This window comes from Vicugna pacos, chromosome 26 (genome assembly GCF_048564905.1).
Source record: "Vicugna pacos chromosome 26, VicPac4, whole genome shotgun sequence".
NCBI classification, from domain to species: Eukaryota; Metazoa; Chordata; class Mammalia; order Artiodactyla; family Camelidae; genus Vicugna; species Vicugna pacos.
Genome location: NC_133012.1, coordinates 3,968,567 through 3,988,020, shown reverse-complemented (window position 1 = coordinate 3,988,020; position 19,454 = coordinate 3,968,567). Strand labels below are relative to the sequence as shown.

At 52.4% G+C, this 19,454-nt stretch overlaps 1 protein-coding gene across 1 annotated transcript in view; it reads right to left on the bottom strand.

The window, feature by feature from the left end:
• Positions 1 to 2,372, bottom strand: part of SFRP1 (secreted frizzled related protein 1) — a 35,557-nt gene extending 33,185 nt beyond the window's left edge. The window contains exon 1 of the mRNA XM_072950202.1: positions 1,583 to 2,372. Within this exon, the coding sequence (XP_072806303.1) occupies positions 1,583 to 2,108 (526 nt within the window). The 5' untranslated portion in view covers positions 2,109 to 2,372. The remainder of the gene's footprint in view (positions 1 to 1,582) is intronic.
• Between the last annotated feature and the right edge of the window lie 17,082 nt (positions 2,373 to 19,454).

The following is a 19,454-nucleotide window of genomic DNA, read 5'->3' as shown; positions in this document are numbered from 1 at the left end:
GCCAGTCCTTCTATCTTCCTGTCGAAAGGCAATCCACCTGGAAAGTTTCTGACACTAACTGTGCCTGAAACAGACAGTTGGGAATGGACTCAGCCCCAGCAGAGCTGGCCGCGGCCTCTCCGGGCTAATCTCCCGGCCAGCAGCCAGTGGCAAGGAAGGGGAGAAGGCAAGCCCCGTGCGTCGCACACGGACAGAACACAAAGTGCTTTGTTTGCTCCAGGTAACGGCTCAGCTCTCCTCGGAGGGCTGCACCTCCCCGAAGGCTAACCCTGTGCAGACCCTCAGGAGGGGACAGCAGGGGTGCCCGGACCTGGCCACTGCGGGCAGGCTGCTGTCTTTGCCACCCTCGGGGCCTGCCACCCCACGTCGGCCACTCTGGACCCATCTCCCCCTTCCCTGGAATAAGCCGGGGCATTGAAAGTTCAGGGTGCCCTTTCCCCAGACCACCCCACCCTCACTCCGTGGAGCACACCCCTCGGTGGACAGTTTGCCTTGGCATCACTTGAAGATAAGCTAAGCCAGCAAGCAGCGGGTCCCCCCATCCTAAGCCCTTTCCTCAAAAAGCCCTTGGAACCTGTGCCCCGCACCCAGAGCTCGGCTCCCTGTCCCTGACAACCTCCACATCTTTGAGCCTCAACTCTGCTTCCGACGAATTCCTGGCGGAATTCACCGTGCTGGCTTGTTTTTGTTTATTTGGTTTTTGGTTTTTGGTTTTGGGTTTTTTGGGTTTTTTGTTTTGTTTTGTTTTTTTGCTTGCTTGTTAACTTGTTTTGTTCCATTTTGTTTTGTTGCCTCTCCAGGATGATCTTCCCCCTTTCCCTGAAGAACTGCCCTTTAAGTGGGAGGGGGGTTCTGAGAGGAACCTCGCGCCCATCCGGGAGGCTGTTAGGAAAGTCTCCAATTTGCAGAGCCCCGCTCCCCAAGGAGACCAGAACAATGAGCTAATGACAATTTTATCTTTCTAATTACCTGCGGATTTGTGTAAATGAGAGAAGCAGGGGGTATGCAAGAAAGAGTGAGAAGGGACTTTCCATCCCCCAAGCCTCTAGAGCTGTTACCTGAAAGGGGTGGAGAAACAGAAAGCCCTACAGTTTCTGAACTTTTTTTCCTCCGGCCAGTTCTGCACAAGTCCTGCATCTACTTAGCGGAATGACTAGCTAAGGAAAGCGTTTAAAAAAAAAAAAAAAGAAATCCTCCTCGAACCTAAGAAAATAAACAAAGCTGCGCCGTAGCATTTCCTTGGCCCTTCTGAGCTTTCCAGATTTGGGGTTTGGGTGTTTTTTTCCCCCGGGGCATCCCATCTGAAGGGCTGAAAACTCCGATGGGGACTGGGTTCCCTCCCAGAAGAGAGAAGAGCTCGCTCTCCTCGGACTCGGAGCTAAGGCTTTGTTTCAGGTACCGACAGAGCGAGACTGGACCCCGGGGCAGCGGCTCCAGGACCGGGACCGGGTGTGCGCACCGCCCCGGACCGGCTGGAAGCTCCTGGGGCCGCTCCGCGCGGCTGGGAGCAACCTCTCGGGAGCAGGTCCCCGCTCCGGGGCGCGGCGCGGCGCGGCCAGCCCCCGGGGGGCCCCCGCCTCACCTTGGGGCTTGGAGGCCTCGGTGGCGTTGGGCGGGGTCATGGCGATGCAGACGTCGCCCTCGGGGAACTTGTCACACTTGAGCATCTCGGGCCAGTAGAAGCCGAAGAACTGCATGACCGGCTCGCACGAGTCGCGCACGGCCTCGCAGAGCCAGCGGCACGGGTAGATGGGCCGGTCCAGGCAGACGGGCGCGAAGAGCGAGCAGAGGAAGACCTGGGTGCCGATGTGGCAGTTCTTGTTGAGCAGGGGCACCCAGCTGCTGGCCTGCTGCTTCACCTCGGCCATGGTCTCGTGCTCCAGCAGGTTGGGCAGCACCATCTTCTTGTAGCCCACGTTGTGGCACAGCCGCAGGTCCACCGGGATGTCCACGCACTGCGGCGGCTTGGTGTAGAAGCGCCCGCTCTGGTACGCGCCGATGTCCGACTGGAAGCTCACGTAGTCGTACTCGCTGGCCGAGCCCGCGGCCAGGAGCCCGGCGGCCAGCGCCAGCAGCACGCCCGCCGCGGCCCAGCGCCCGCCGCCCATGCTCGGCGCCCCGGCCCCCGCGACGTGGGGCGTCCTCGGCCGCCTCCCCGCGCGCGTCCCGCCGCGAACTTCCAGGAATCCCCCTCCACCCCCCGGGGGGACGGGACAAAAGGCGCCGTCCGCACCCGCGCCCGGCTCGGCGGCCGCGCGCTCCTGCCCGGCGCTGGCGGGGGCGGCCCTGGGGGAGCTCGCGCGGGGAGGCGAGCGCGCGGCCCGAGTGCGGCCCGGCTCCCGAGGCGGCGGGACCCGAGTGCCCGGCGCTCCCGCGGCCGAGCCCTCCGAGCCCGCGCCAGCCAATCAGCGGCCGCCGCCGCGAGCGCACTCGGCCCGCCCGTCAGTCACCCGCGCCGCCAGCCAATCGCCGGGCGGGCAGGAGGGGTCGGCTCCCCTAGAACTCAGCGCAGGTCAACACCCCTTAAAAAACAAAACCCAAAAAATAAATAAAGCAGGGAAGAAGGGTGCGGGGAGAGAAGAAGAGAGGTGGGGGAGGAAAGGAGAGAGGGGACGGATAGAAGTGTGCAGTGGATAAAGACGATGTTCAACGCTGCGATTAACTTGACTCGGATGGCAGGAAAGCAAGGAACCTGAACAGTCCTTGCCAGTCCAGGACATAATGAAGAGGTCTTTTTTTGGTGTTTTTTTTTAAACACTTTTCCCTAACTTTACGCCGCAGCCCAGCAGCCCACCTCCTCGGTTTTGTTTTCTGTGGCTACGGTACGAAGATGGGCCCGTTTCAGACAAACCCAGGCTCAGAAGGGCGGCAGCGAGGGAGGTCCGCTTTTAAATCCCCAGCCCGTTGGGCTGGGCTCCCGCAAAGACCAGGGGAAGGTGGAGTCCGGCTGTTTGCTGCCTTAAAAATGCACGCCTTTCCAGGTGGGGCAACCGGATGATGGCCCTCCGACAGCCGGGAGGCAAGTGTGGCGGGAAAGAGTGTTCACAAAAGTGTTAGCTTTGGGGTGGGGGGTGGGGGGGGGCAGTTTTTAAAAAGGAGAAGGAAAGAAAAAAGAAGAGGGGAAAAAAACCCACCTCTACTCAAGGCCCAGCCCGACAGCACGTCTGCGTGTGCACGCATATGCACGTTGACATGTTTGTGGTATTGAAAGCCAAAACATTAAAAACACATGTGCACTTATCAGAGTGGCTTGTGTAAATATCAAGTCCATTACTCAGGCACACATGCTACATTCAGAGCTGGCCGACGAACCTCGAGTCAGCAACCAAGGCTCCTCGTTAAGGCTAGAGGAGACTATTAGCAGAAACCCAGCCCCACTTTCTCGTCCAGCCCCCCAGAAACAGAAGTCCTCTTGCCACCTTCCACCTCAGAGTTCCTGGCGATTCTTTGTATGTTTCAAACGGATCCCTGAGAGGGAGGGGCAAGTTCCTGAAAGCTTGACTGACCCCAGGGACAGGAGACAGCCACAAGCTGTTCTTGAGGTTCGCGGGGTCTCCACCCTGCTTGTGTCCTGACACGTGGGGCGGAGAGAGGCCGGGAAGACTGAAAACTGAATCTGCGCAATGTGGCATCACCCCAGGGGGCAAATGGGCCTCAGAGCTCAGAGCTCAAGGCAGACACCGGAGGAGGTGCTGTCTTGCTGGGCCTGCTTGTTTGTAAAACTCTGGGGAAGCTTGCTTTCGACTCTGCAGACCAAATTTCTTGATGGACAGATTCCAAGGAAAACGGCTAGAGTTTTTAAAGAAGTGAGCCTCGTTTCTCAAAGCGCTCGTGCCTCTACAGAGAGGGGGGTTCCACCGGGCACACAGGAGCCATCTGCAGATGGCCCGCTTCTCTGTCATTTCTAAGCTGATGAAAGGGGCATTAGAGCCAGAGGGGCAGTGTGGAGGGAAAGAAATGCAGAGAGAGCAAGACTTTGGATGGCAAAGGGTTAATCCCTAAACAATTGGTAATGCTCAGCCCTGAGAAGCTGGGGAAGACATTCCTCACAGACACAGAATAGACCGCAGGAGACCAGGCAACTGTGTCTCAGTTCAAGGGGCAGTTAGAGAAAAATGCGGTTTGGTACGGGTCCTTTTCTCTCCTCCAGCCAGGCCCTCTATCCCAAGGCAAATGTGTCTGTTTCCTCACTCATTGCCAAGAGTTGCGGTAGCAGGTAACATCCTCTCCCCTCTGGATCCAAGCTTAACCCACCTCTCGCTCGTGTTTGCACAATTTCCCTAAATGCTAGGAGGACTTGGGTCTGCCCACTGTTAAAATTCTGGAAATTAATCCAGTTGACTACATCTCCACCAGATCTGGGGGTCTCGAGTTAGGAGGAAATCTCACAAATCTGTTCATGGGAAGGTCTAGCCTAGGGCTGGTCGTTCCCCATTGATCATCATCCCCAAATGGCCTTACTGCTTTAGTGAGAGGCCCCTTGGGGCATGCCAGGGGACATGATTGTCCCGAGGACATAGGGGGAGTGTGGGTGGAAGACCCCAGCATCCTAAATCCAGTGCATTTCTGGCTCCTCCCAAGGCCCCGCTGGAAAGGAAGAGCTCAAGTCTCAGTCTCACTGACCGATTTTAACCCACAGCTGGGATTTGGGAGAATGACTGCCCACCTCTGTTCAGTCCATGTACTGTAGAACAGAGCCAGGCAGACTTCGTATTTTAGGGGTGCATGCAATGGTAAATTTCTTCTTTTGTTCTTTTCCATATGATCAAAACTCTGCCCTTCGAAGCCCACTCTCCCTTCCCCTAATGGCAAGAATGTGCATGTAGAGGAGAAAGTTCTCGAACAAAGTTTCTTTAAGCATGTTATAGGCAAGACAGAGCTCCCAGAAATCAGGGGTCTCCAGGTATCCCGGGAGCTGTGAGCCAGGAGAAACATCTTTCTTCCTTGAATGAGTGGGGGCAAAATACAACTTTACACTTGTGTTTTCCATTTCAAAAAAGTTCTGATTTCTCACTGTGCCAGATGCCTATACATAAAAATTGGGAGTGTGTTTCCTCTTGCTACATCACCCCAGCTTAAGGAGGCATTCTTCTGTCTCTCCATCACCCAAAGCTGACTGTCAGGCCAAGCAGGGTCCCCCGGTGCCTGCCTGGTGGCTCTTCCCACACCCTGAGCTGCTTTTTGCCTTCTTCTAGAAAAACAAGGATGGGGGGGACCTTTCTGGCCTGTTCCTCCTATTCCATTTCATTATCAGATCATCAGTGATTTTTATGACCCTCTCTCAGGACACTCCAACATCCTCTCCATCAGCCGGGAACAGTACAGCAGAGCAGGAGGGTCTCCTTCTGTGGCTGGGTGGGGGTAGGTCTGATGCAACATGGAAAAAAGCATTCTGACCCAGAGTCAGGAAATACAGGGTACCGTCTCAGTTCTGCTCCTTATGGGCTGGGTGACTCCCACTTGCCTCAATGGGCTGAGTTCTCATCTGTAAGTCAGAGCTATTAATGCCAGTCCTGCTGCCTCAGGAAATAAAATATGTGGATTCTCAACATCCTGTGTCAGTGAGGCACACAGTTAGGCTCTTGCTGTCTGAAGCATTTAAAGTGGTGATCTGTATAAGACACCATGAGGCACAGTAATGTTCTGGCTTGGACAGACTTCTTTTACACCCTGCTTCTGTGGAGGTGCTAATACCACGGGCACACTGTGGCTCCCAAGCCCCTCTGAATCAAGGGCTGGCCTGACTTTCTGTCTGGGATTTGGGAATGTCCGGGAAGAATCATAAAAATTTGAAGTCAAAGGCATAGTCCAGCCCCTCCTCCTCCCAGGGCAAGTACCCCTCTACATCTTCTTATTCGTGTTTTTTTTTTTAATTGGGTTAAGAACACTTACCATGAGAGCCACCCTCCTCACAGATTCTTAAGTGGACAAGACAGGATTGTTGAACTTCTGCCCCTTTCTCGATGAGGGCTGGCTGAGCACCTGACACCAGCACTGGACTCTTTCACGTCTTTGGGACCCAGCCGCCAGGCTCAGGCAACATCAGTGGAAAGTTCTTCCTTTCCTGAAGGGAGACTCTGGTCCCTGTAACTTCTCCTCCCTGGGCCACCCGAGCATAGTGCCCACCCTAATCCACCAGCAGTGGCCTTGGGGAAGTGCTGCCAGCCATGCCCTGAAACTCAAGGCCACAGTCACACAGCCCCTGTCCCATCGCTCAGACAGACCTGCCCTCTCACTCCCCAGACAAGGCTTTGCCAAATTGAGCTTGGCAATCTGTATGCATTTATGAAACTACTAACATGTTTATAAATATATAAATTGTAGCATTGTTATATCACCTTCCAGAAAAAAGAGAACTAAAAACATACTTTTAACATAACATTTCAAACTAACGGGCTGTTTCTCTGATTAAAATCCTTGCAGACTTTTAGACTGTCTACAGGAAAAAGCCCAGACTCCAGGAAAACATCAGGACCTTGCCCTCCAACGTGGAACCAACCTGAATGCCCATCAACAGACTGTTGGATAAAGAAGATGTGGTACATATATACAATGGAATATTATTCAGCCATAAAAAAGAATAAAATAATGCCATTCAGCAACAACATGGATGGACTTGGAGATGATCACTCTAAGTGAAGTAAGGCAGACAGAGAAAGACGAATATCATATGATATCATTTATATGTGGCATCTTTTTTAAAAGGATACAATTGAACTTATTTACAAAACAGAAATAGTCTTAGAAATATTAGTCTTAGTCTTAGTTTGTTTTCTTAGTCTACAGACATAGAAAACAAACTTATGATTAGCAAAGGGGAAAAGGGGAGGTGGGATAAATTAGAAGTTTGGGATTACCATATATAAAATAGATAATCAACAAAGACCTATTGTATAGCACAGGGAACTATATTCAATATTTTGTAATAATCTATAATGGGGAAGAATCTGAAAAATAGATTTATATATATATGTATATATATATGTGTGTATAACTGAATCACTTTGCTGTACACCTGAAACGTTGTAAATGAACCATACTTCAAATTGAAAAAATGAAAAAAAACTTGCCCTCCAGTGTCTCTCCAGCCTCACCTCCTGCCCCTACCTCTTCTCACCCTCCAATTTCCCAACTCAACAGCCCCCTTCTTGCTTCCCATCCTTTGCATGTGCTGTTTGCACATGCTTTTTTCTCCATAACACCCTCCGTCACCTTTGAACAAAGAGTTCAAGTCCTAGAGTTCCCAGATTAGCAAATGGAAATAGAGGGTGCCCAGTAAAATCTGAATTTCAGATGAGCAAGAATTTTTTTTTTAGTACAAGTATGTGCCACATATCGCAAAGGATATACCTATACTGTACATTATTCCTCGTTTATCTGAAGTTTAAGTTGAAATGGGTGTCCTGTATTCTACCTGGCAAACCCATCCTGCAAGCATGGCCTCCTCCCAGCAGCCTTGCCTGACCCCCTCTTGGCCCATCACCTCGCTCTTCCACCCCTAGTCGGATTAACCGCTCTCTCTCCCCTGCACCCAGAACGCCCTTCATTACCACACTTGTGCTGACATTTTCTAACTGTTGCTTTGGAGTGCCTACTGCATGACTAGGAGCTCTTGGAGGGCCAACATCGTGTCTTATTTTGTCTCACTTATCTCTGCAACCCCACCATCAAGCGTGGGGCCAGGCATCCAGAAAGTGCTCAGTAAGACCCTCTCCCCCCCCGCTAAATGCATAAATTCGTAGTAAAAGGAGGCAGATCTGTGAAAAAACCCAGGCAAAAAGAGGTACAACGCTTGAGCATTGATTTTGCGTTGCATTTCCTGAGAACCAGGGCAAGAAGTAAGCATGAATAACTCACATAGTTCTCTTTGTAGGAAAGGAGCATCTTTCCTAGATCTGAATCCTAAGGGAACTGAGGGTCAGCACCTTATACACAACGATGGCAAACGGGGCGTGGGACTTTTGTTAAGATGTATTATCATCTTATAGTTTGGGAGGTCTGACTTCTCTCTGGGCTACAATCAAGACATTGGCAAGACTGTGTTCCTTCCAGAGGCTCTAGGATTTTTTTCTGCTTTTTCCAGCTTCTGGAGGCACCCACATTCCTTGGCTTGTGGCTCCCTCCTCCATCTTCAGAGCCAATCATGGCAGGTTGAGCCTTTCTCTCCGCATCCCTCTGATGCTCAGAGCCTACCTCGTGGACAGATACTGGTCCAGCTCACCTCTCCCCCAGGGCCTGCACCAGGTAGGCCGCTCAGCAACGGATGGGCGGCGGGTGAGCTGGTGAAGACACTGGCAGATTCCTGGAAAACAGAACCTCCTGTAAATCCTGTGTGGACACTGACCCCCAGATGCTAACGCAACCTTGTTTAAAACGGTCTGGTACCCAGAAGGTGGGGGTTCCTGAGAGCCTCTGACAGCACCGGGGAGGGAACGAGGGGCTAGAGAAGCTAGAAGGGGCTCTGCAGAGTGAGATCTTGTGCCAGGGCCGGCTTCAGAGCTCCAGGCTTCGCTGGGACACCGAAGAGTAGGGAAAATGGGCCTTTAGGAAACCCTCCCCTCTGGCGATCTGGGTGGTAAAAGTGAAGTGGCACGTGCTTCGGTGACAGGAGGTCCATAAATCTGCGGGGATGCCTACAGGGAGGGGCGGGGCGGGGGTGCAGCCAGAGGGGACACGTTCCCCAAGGAGCCATGTGCTTATTTACCTAACCCTCCCAGGGGTGCAGGCGAGCCAGATGGCCCCACCGCCTTCTCATGGGTTTGATATAAATGAGGCGCTGCGGAAGGATGGGAGCATGCCCGGCAGGTCTGGTGGCCACACCTGTGCTGGGAAGGCGGCCACCTCCATGGTCTCCATCCACAGTGGGGAGACCCCCCTACCCCAGAATCCCTCTGCCTGAATAACGCATCCTATCTGAGAGGCCCTGCTCATCTGGGTTCAGGCGCGCTGTCCTCTCCTCCGCAGTCGTGAGCTGCCCCCTGTGGTCTTCCGCAGTTTGCACTCTACCCCGTGTTATCGCATTCGGGCCTCACGAAAAGCCTCTGAGCTGGCAGAGAAGTTCATTATTCCCGTTTTACAGAAGACCCGGAAGCTCTGAGTGGTGGGACCCTCACCAGCAGTCTCGCCACCACCGTGCTCCGCTGCAGGACGGACTTGGGTCAGGAATACCCAGCTTTGGATTCCAATCCTTTTGACTCTGCGTTGGGATTAATTGCCTTTGTTAAGTGCCAGAAACCTGGAGAGACTTTGGCAGTTATCAATGTCATCACAAGTCCATTGATCAGACCCTTCCAAGAGGCCAGCTAGCAGGAAAAGATGGTTTTCAAAGAGGGAGGGATGGAGAGATAGGTCTGGACACTGGCAAGTGCCTGAGGTGTCTTCCTGTAGGTCCTGGGACCAAAGAAGAGTAGGATGGAGCAGCGAGGGCCTGCAGGGGGTCTGAAGTGGGGGGGGCTTTGAGATTGCAGCAAGGAAGGGTGACCTGGCCTGTCCTGGGTTGCCAGGGAGAACACAGTGCTCTGTGTAGCCAGCTGCCCCCAAACCATGTGTCATCAACCTGCCATCGTGTGGATGCCCAGAGGAAGGGCTCCAGTGGAGAAAAGACTGAGCCATGCAGAGGGGAGGCTCCCTGCACTGGTCCAGGGTGTAAGGCAGGAGGCCTATGGTCCTCTCTGGGACCTGAACATTTTGAGAGCGCCCTGGTCTTCCCAGGGGTGACATTGAGAATACTTAAAACCCAGTATGGCACAACCAATCAGATTGTATGCCAGACAGAAACCACCTGTGCAGCCCTACAGGTGTGCCGGTGGCATCCCAGCATTGGAGCAGTTCCAACAGAGGTGGCAGAGGATGTGCTGTTCCCAGAATGCACCACGCTGCCTTCCACCTCCTCCTGATCTCATGCTGTCCCCACAGCCTGGCTGTCCTCCCAGCCCATACCCAAGACTCAGCTCCCCGCCTTCTCTTAACTGGCCACTCCCCAGGGTCTCCCTGCTAGAAGCGGCCAGGACAGCCCCCTGTTTGCCCGTGGACACCACAGCTATATCAGCACCCCTCCTCAAATACTCTTTGCTTGTTTACATGTCTGGGGCTCCTCTAGAAGCTTTGTGAGGACAGACGCTATATCCTTTTTGTCCTTGTGTCTTCAATGCTTAGCCTGCCAGGTAATCAACATGGGATCAATGAATGAGACAGGTCCCAAGACCCAGCTCTGAGCAGTGAGAAGTAAGTGCAGGTTAAGTGGGGCAACCTGGAAAGCATTTTGAAACAGACAGCCTTAGAAGGCATGTGCCTTGGCCCTCTCCCGCTTCTGCCTGCCTGGAATTCAGATGTGATACTAGGAGGTTCAGCAGCTATCTTGCAACCATGAGACCACAAACATGCAGATAAATGCCCACACACTAGAGTGGAGGGACAGAAAATGGAAAGAGGCTGAGGCAGAAGCAACGACCTGAGCAGCTGACCCTGGAATTCTTGTCGGTCAGGACCTGCAGTCTCTCTGCCTCACATGTTGAAATCCACTTGGGTTGAAATCCAGCTGGAATCAAACCTAAGTGACACAGGTCTCTAGTTTAGAGACTCTCACAGCAGACAGGAAACCCAAAGGCTGAAAGTTTTAATTTTTACTGTTCCCTAAGACTTTACTATTCAAAGTGTGGTCCCCAGATCAACAACATCAGTATCTTCTGGGATCTTGTCAGAAATGCAGAATCTCAGGCCCCATCCTGAGATTCAGAATATTCAATCAGAATCTGCATTATAAAAAGATTTGTAGGTGAATCTCCTGCATAGTTCAGGCTGAGAGGCACCATCCTGAGAAACTCTTCCACATGCTTGGAAATTTGTGTGTCTTTCTCCTGTTTTGGTCCCTCTGGCTACAAAACACCCTATTTATAGGTGTCAGTGGATTTGTCATACATGGGCACCCACATTGCTCTGTATCCCTCGATTTAGCAATCCACTGGGAGAATCTTACAGATACCTACTTTTCAGATGAGGACGCTAAATCACTGAGAGGTTCATCTGCCATCCCAGGTACAGAGCATTCAGATGCTTTTTTGACCATGAAATCAAGTTCACAGGCTGAGAGGGTGGACAGGCAGCTCTCTTTTCTTAAGGAGACGGTGCTTCAGGGGTGCTAGCAAGCCAAGAGCAGGGAACACAGAAGGGCTGCCCCGTGGCCCCTCCGAGACTGACTGCAGCAGCCAGGGGCAAACAGACCACGCTTGCTTCCCCATGTGCTGCAATGTAAACAGCTGTGTATCTGGAGGCTTCTGGAATCTTCCAGCAGTTCCTGGCTTTATCATATTTAATATGTCACTAGACAAGCATTGCCTTTTATGGGTCCTTCTAACGCTTATAGTGTTACAAGAAGGCCATAATCCTCAACCACAGGAAAGGATCATTTGTCCATCCAACCCTTTTGTTCTTTATTTTAAACTGCAGTCTATTAACCAAGTTGCTTAATACACAGTATAAGCACCATTAATATCAACTTCCCCAGTAATGCCTCTCAGCCTTGGAGTGCTTTCCAAGGTCTGCCTGAACTCCTCTGGCATGAAAAGTTTTCCAGCCATTTCAGTTCCTCAGTATGTAACTGCCCACTCAAGGACCTACTGTACAGCACAGGGAACTATATTCAATTTCTAATAACAATATTTAATGGAAAATAATCTAAATATATATGTGTGTATATATATATATATACATATCTGAATTGCTTTTCTGTACACCTGAAACTAACATTGTAAATCAATTACACTTCAATACAGTATCTTGAAGAAGGAAAAAAAAGTAGCCAAGATAACACATAAATTGGTTTTGAGAATAAACGAGTTCTGTTGAATAAATGAAATTAAAATGTCAAAAAAAAATGTATATATAACTGACCACTTCCAGAATTGCTACATAATAACCCTTACTGCCATCACTTGTGGGTTTTTTTTTAATTGCCATTATCATTGGGGCTTTGACAGGAGAATAAAATATTCTTTCTGGAGGATGAAATGCTCTGCTTTATGCATGATTTTAATCACCCACATCCCCAGATTTGGGGTTTTGTTTCCACCTGCACTGCAAGGAAACTGCCTTCTCGTAATCAGTGATCGGGGCTTCATTCCGTTCTCACTCTTCTCCTGACATAAGCCAGGTCCTGTGGGGAAGAGAGGACATCTAAGATGTATTTGCAGTCCCCTAGAGGCTGTAGAGATGGGAAAGAAAAACACACATCAGAGATGACCGAGGGGACAGTGTGGAGGTGGGAAGAGCGTGGGTGACAAGCTGTCACAGTCAGTAGGGACAACGTGCTTCAGTTGGAGATGCATCTGTCCACCCACCGTCCAGCAACTCAGGGAAACCAACAAACATGCTAGGAACTTGACCCCAGCATAAGCCCCCTAGGACCCTCCCTGACCCCCCACTGTGGCATTGGGCACACAGAGACCCCATTTCCTCAGGTCCCACATTCTGGCAGGTTGGGAGACAACTGGCTCTCTCTCCCCATCATTTTGTCCACCCTCTCCCCACCCCACCCAAACTATCCTGAGCAAGTAGGCTCTCAGCCTTCTGACACTGCTCCCAAAGTTTGGGTAGTTGTTGTCATCAGAGTAAGTACAATGGTAGCAGATTAGAGTGGGTGGCGGGGAGGAAGGGCCAGGCAGTGCTAAAGTTCAAAGGAGATCGAACTTCCAAACCTTTGCCTTGTTAGGAAAGACATCTCAACCAGTGGGCCACAACACCCTGCCTTCCCTCCTTCCTCCCCTGGCTGGGGTCCCGTCCAGCGCCCCAAGGTGAGGGGAAGTCCTAGATGGAGGCTCAGCCCTGCAAAACACAAGGAACCAGAGGGCGTCTCCCGAGACTCACACAAACCTCTTCTTTGGGCTTAAAAGGGCGTCTATGATAAATGTGTAAGCCCTGGCTCTCCGTCTGCAAGCCCCTCTCCTCTTATCTTTCACACATCATATTTCTCTCGGTCCAGGCATAAGTGACCCCGGACACAGAGATCTGCGGGCTGCTCAGAACGAATCCTGTGACCTCTCTTGTCCTCGGAGATGGAATGTTCCTGATGGGAAGTGGGTTGCAGAGGAGAAGGGGCTGCTTGCTGGGTGAATGTGCCCTGCGGCGGGGGACGGGGGGTGAGGGGGGGTGAGGGGGCGGGGCGGGAACACGGGGATGATGTGCCTGGTGCCACTCCCATTCCTGTCTCTCTTACTGGGCTCCTGGCCACTCTCAAGACCCTTCCTTCCCTCCCTCAAGGGGTTCCAGACGGGGTGCCTCCCCACGCTGATTTCCAGGGGCTCTTCCTGGGGAGGGGGTGAGGCACCCATCACCCTCAAAGGCTGGCTGAGCAGCTCCCCTCTGGGGCCAGCGAGCCAGCGCTGGGGGAGGGAGCGTCTGCGGAATGCAGCCCCCTCCCCAGGCTCAGAGGCCAGCCCGAGGGGCACAATAGAATGCATTAGTCCCACAGCCCTTTTGGCTCTGCCTCTTTAAGAACAATGGCGGCAACTGAGCTGATTTTTGCCAAATGACTGGCTTCAGTCCATTCGGAGCAGAAACCAGACAAAGTCCATATTCAGGGCTGCAGAGGGGTAGGCCCATGGGCACTGAGGCATCAGCAGAGGCCACTTCCTGGGACCTGCACTGAAAGCATCCTGACGCCCGGGAAAGAGCCCAGAGGCCCAGCCCAGCCACCCAAGCCCATCCCCATCCCGATCAGAGCCAGGCCGGTCCTGAGACAGGCCACCACGCTGCTACCCCGGCCACAGGCAAGACAGATTTCTCCCTTAACTCGAGAGGCCTGGTGCCAGCTTCCGTCCAGAACAACTTTTAGGATTTGGAGTTTTACTTAGAAAGGACCCACCTGGCTGCTGAAAGGGGACAGATCTGGAATAACATGAACTGTGCGACATTAAGAGTTTAGTTTTCCATCCTGAGGAAATCTAGTGGCATCTCTCTCCACCTCTCTGAGCCTCAGGGCCTTAATGTGTGAGGAAGTTGAGCTCCTTACGCTCTCGACCCCTTCCAACCTTGACATTTTATGTGAAAAGGAAACTCTGGCCATGTCTCTTTACATCTCACGCTGCGTTAGGAACTCCGAAAACACCAGGACTTGGAAAACTCAAAAGCCCAGGCCAAGCGTTAGTGATAATTATGAGCTCTGGCAAAGATCAGGGTGAAAAAAGCGAAGCCACCACCAAAAATACAGCTGTTCTGATGTGGTTTGTAAAAAAAATTCCTGTAACAAAGTAGAGAATGAAGGAGCCACGTCACTGGCTTAGCCATAAGGGGCGGGTGCTGCCATGTTGCCCTGAACCCCCGCCCCCGCCTTCTCCCCATTCTCTTCTCTGCCTTGGACATGCTCCGATCACCCCAGTCCTAAGCTTTTAGCATTCTGCTTTGCAATTTTCTTCTTAGCTCTTGCATGATCAATAGGGCAGACACAAGAATTTTGTCTAGATATTTTGTGCACCTGAGAAAGTCATTTCAAGCACCCAAAGTCTAGGTATTGAAGACAGAGCATCTCAGGAGGGAATAGTGTCCAGCCAGTTCAGCCTCGACATCACCTGAGCGAGAAGAATTTTTCTATTTAAAATTGCACCCCGCCTCTCCACTGCTACCCCGCCCCCTTTCCTGTTCTCTTTTCTTTTTCCTACTTACCTCTAATGATCTAACGCACTACATATTTTCCACATTTATCTTATTGTCTGTCTCCCCCTACATCACTACCAAGGCTTCCCAAGGACAGAGATTTGTATCGTTTTTGTTCACAACTGCAACCCACAGAATAGAGCCATGTTCCCTAGGACACACTCAAGATACAAAAGCTTGCTGAATGAACAAACGAAGGAAGGAAAGAATGTCATACAGAGAACAGAGGATACAGACATATATGTAGCATGATTCAAAGTTTGCTGAAAGAATAGAAGGAAGAAAAAGGAGGGTGTGATACAAACTATATAGGTACAATAGACAAGTAACAAAAGTCCGCTGTATAGCACAGGGACTTCTACTCAGTATCTTGTAATAACCTGAAAAAAAAAAAAAGAATCACTTTGCTGGGCACCTGAAATTAACACAATATTGGAAGTCAACCATACTTCAATTTAAAAAAAAATGAAAGGAGAAAAGGAAAAAAGACAGCTAAAAAACTGAAAATAAATGTATTGAAATGTTTATTGTTTCTAGTTGGTGGAATCATAGGTGGTTTAAACGATCTTCTTTTGGCTTTTCTGCATTTTCTAAAATTTCTACAATGACCATACATCACTTCGGAGGGGAAAAAAGATAAAAGTATAAATGTTAATTTTAAAGAAATGAGGATCAGCAAAGAAAACAGCATAACTATTTTTCTCAGCAAAAGGAACAAGGTGAGTTTTTAGTATCAGCCCTAATTACATAGGTTCTTAAAAATCCTGCTTCATTTGAAATGTCAGGTAATGATTGCAAAAGACCTCGTGTGGGAGGGGGTGAGTGATGGCTCACAGTTTCTGGATAATTGCCCCCATTGTCCGGTTCACGATGCGTACAGAATCCTATCTGCATCTGTCTTCCAGACCACACAGAAGGAAAGTCCAGAGCGAGAACTCCCGGGCCAGCCATCAGTCAACAAGTATTTAATGAGCTCCTACTACGTGCAAGGTTCTGTACTTGCTGTGCGTTCTCACTTGCCCTCGTGCACGCAGCTTGCTCGCTCCCCACCCCACCCTTGACCTCTCACCACCCCGTCTGCTCTGTGTGGACTCCCTGCCCTCCCAGGGCATCCCAGGCTCAACCTGGGCATCTATGCATCGGGTCATGCATCCCCTAAGGAAGCCACTGAGTTTCTTCCACCTGCCGTAACTCTGGGAGGGGTCTGCAAGCCAGGAGGGGTTGAAACAGGCTCAGAGGTCACACAGTGGTCACTGGGGGATGCCAGGCCTCTGAAAGCTTCCCAGCGGACTCGCCTCCAGGCCCTCCACCCTCCCGGCCCTACGGGGAGTGGCACAAGCACAGCCAGAGGTGACCCACCCCTGGGATGGCCGCGGTGAGGGGAGCTGTGGAAGGCTGTATGCAGGAGAGCGCTTGGCAGCCGCCCTTCCCAAGCTGCAGGAATTTATCCTGTAGTAACTTGCCACACAGAACACACCTTTCCCGTTTGGACTGGACCTCATCCCAGGACGGGAGAGGTGAGAGTACGTCCCTGAGAGTCACGGAGGGTACCTGGGTTTCCCCACAGGAGCCCAGGGATGTTTGCTCTGCAGAAATTCTGGACCAGCCAGGTGTCACCAACAAGAGAGGGGAGGTGGAGGGCTGGGGGTTCGGACATCAGGGAGTGTGTCTGGGCATGTGGCGGGACCCAGCGAGGCTGCACGGATTTCCTGCCAAGCTAACGAGGGTGCTGGCAGCGGGCAGCAACCACTGGCAGGAATCCTTGCTCTAATTGGGACTCAGCCTTGGCTCCTCCAGAGCCCGGCAGCGTGTGAGTGCTGGGGCCCACCCATCCTCCCCAGAAACTTCCTGCCCCGCCTGCTAGGCCCCGTGTCTAGCACAGACCTGGGACACTCTGTAGGATGTCTCCAGCCTCCCCAACAAGTTTCTTCTCTTGCCTCCACTTCCCCCACATCAAAATGCTTTCCATGTCTCCCAGGTGTAGACCCAGGACCAGAGGAACCAGATCCCCGCTTCCACCTGCCCCCAGTGCTGTGGGCTCCAGCCTAGTCTCTGTGCCGCCCACCTGGCAGGGTTCTGATGAGAAGACCTGAGCCCAGTGTGCTCCTTCCCTTCTTCCTCCCTACAGATGGAGAATTTTCACCAGAAGGGCATCAGCCTGGCCAGCAGAGTAGGGGACCTGCTGTAGGGGAGGGGAGGAACCCCAGGGCTGGTGGGGCCTCCGGTGCTCCGGGGAACATTCTCCAGAAGGAAGGACAATTCCCCACCTTCCAGGGAATGACCAACACTTGATCTGGCCTTTCGGTCACTGATTCTGGGCTGGGCCCCCAGAGAGTAGGGTGGTGAGCAATCAGGGCAAACTGGAGGGAGATCCAGTCTCAAGGCAGTCCAGCCTCCTGGAGACCTCATCAGCTGAGATCAGATGCTGTTAAGATTTGCTGAATGCCCTCTTTGTAGCTGATACTCTGACAGCCGTCTATCTGTAGATGAGCATAACAGAACCTCAGCAAGTCTGGGAGGTAAGTTAGTTCTGAAGACGTTGAGGGTGCAGTGTTAAGCAACTTGCCCCAAGTCACTCAGCTGACAAGTAGAAGTAGCTCCAGGGCTGGGAAAATCTTTTGACAACGTGGTGGCTGGGGCGGGATCGGGGTGGAGAAGGGGAGCTACTCGCTGGAAAGGTTGACAAATCTTTTGGGGCCCTGATTTGGGTGTGAGGTCCTGTATCACTAGGTTAGGCGTCTTCATGTTCGAACCGTGCCACATGCGCTCAGGAATCAAAGGCTCTGGCTAGGCTGGGTGCCGCTCCAACCCCCACCTGCTGGAGAAGTCACCCCATCCGGCCCGCCCAGCAGAGGACCAGGGCACCCCCAGCGCTCCTCCGACAGCTGTGGTTGTGGTGCACCTTCCACGAGGGGCACGGAGGTGGACGTTTGGAGCGGCTTTCCAATCTGTGCACCTTTTTCCTTTCTGTCTCTCTTTCTTTCCTCCTTTTGAAAAAGCAAGCAAGGTCTCTACTGTGTCCCATTGTGTGCTGGCTGCTTGGTTGCTGGTATTTTCCGCCCTGTCTCATTAAGATGGATGGGGTTGCTGCCTTATTAATAATTGGGAAGGTCGCTCTTTGTTCCTCCTTCCTCTCCTCACTAACGAAGCTTGCTCCAATGACTCCATAAAGAGCCTGGCAGCCCCCGGGCGCACCCAGCTCCTCCCCTGCGTGCGGGGCACCGGCTGCCAAGGCAGGTCCGTTGGCCAAGCCAGAGAGCCCTAAACGCTCCCACCTCCAGAGCTCTGGAGTCCCAGGAAGACAGGCTGCCGTCACCCAGCCCCGGGGAGGCTGATGGATCTGCCTGGAGTCAGCCACGGTGTGGAGGTGAGCACCGCAAGCTGGAGTCCTGGGTCTGCCCCTGGCCTGTTCTGCACGGCTCCGGGCTGCAAGGAGCGCTTCTAATCTGTTGGCAAACAGGCATCACCATTCTAGGCACTGGGGCCACCCTAGTGAACAAAGCAAGCCAGTAGCCTCCTTGCCTTACTTCACAGTGCAGCGAGATGAGAAAAGAATACACAAGTGATTAAGATGTTGAGAATGTGGGACGTGCTATGGGGAAAAACCCAAACAGGGTGATTCAGTCCAAAGGGCTTAGATCAGGAAGGCTTCTCTGAAGAAGTGACATCTCCCTGGAGAGCAGTTCTAACTCCCCAGCAAGAGTGAAAGTCCTCGGGGCTGGGGCTGTCATGTGTGGAACAATGAGTGCCTAGCAGGCATGACGATGGGTGGGACTGGCACTTAGCTGGATTTGGCTGGAGGTTTCAAGAAAGAGGCAGAACCGACTCTGGGTTACATGAGGGCCAGTGGGAGAAGAGGTTGCGCGGCATTCCAGGTGAGGGAGGACTGAAGATAGAGCCCAGGACAGAAAGAACATCTGCCACAGGTCAGGAGGTGACAGACTCGGTATGTGATAGCCACTGCCTCTTTGTCCTGAGTCTCTATAACCAGTGGGCCTGGGCATTTGACCACCTCCCCCCTCCCCATCCTGCCTTTCTCACTCCAGGTGAATGGGACCCCATCCTGGAGGAAGGACCCCTGGGGTCTACCTGGTCCCCTGCTGTGGCTGCAGAGTTGGGGAGAAACAGAATAGGGCAGGTAGGCACATCCAGGTAAAGGACTCCACACAAGAAAGGCGGAGGCCTCACCAGCTTGCCAGAATTCTGTAAAAGCCGTTGGCCATAGGAATTATGTTCTGCACACAAGTTTAGACTTCACCAGGCCTGCCCTCGCTGTCCCTCCTGCCGAGACCATGGGTATCTGTTCTCAGAAAACACTTCAAAATGCTTCCACGGGCGCAGAGTCCCCTCCGTGTCTCCCCCACCCCAACCGCCAAAAAAGCAGTAAGAAGAAAAGGGAGAGGTGATGTTCCCTTTTTGCAAGGCGACTTGATATTTTCCCAGCGCCTCCCCTACCCCCGCCCCTGACTTTTCTGTGTCCTGGGCTTACGAACCAAAGCTGACTCACACAGCCCAAGAAGACAAGGGTCTCTCGGCTCTCAGGGATGTCCCCTGGGAGGGATTCCGGCCCCAGCCCCCGCCCCCACCACCGCCGTGTCAAGAAGATTAATGCCCTTTCTCTCACTTGTGAATGGGAGGCTGCGCTGTCAACAACTTCCAGCGAAGCCCCCGCAGGTTTGCAAGGGGCTGGGAGAGCTCAGTTGAGTATATGCACGTGCGTCAGCACGCACAGACACACTGCGTGAGCACGCACGCACGCACGCACGCACGCATCCTCCCAGAATCCACCAGGGGAGGCTTGTATTCCC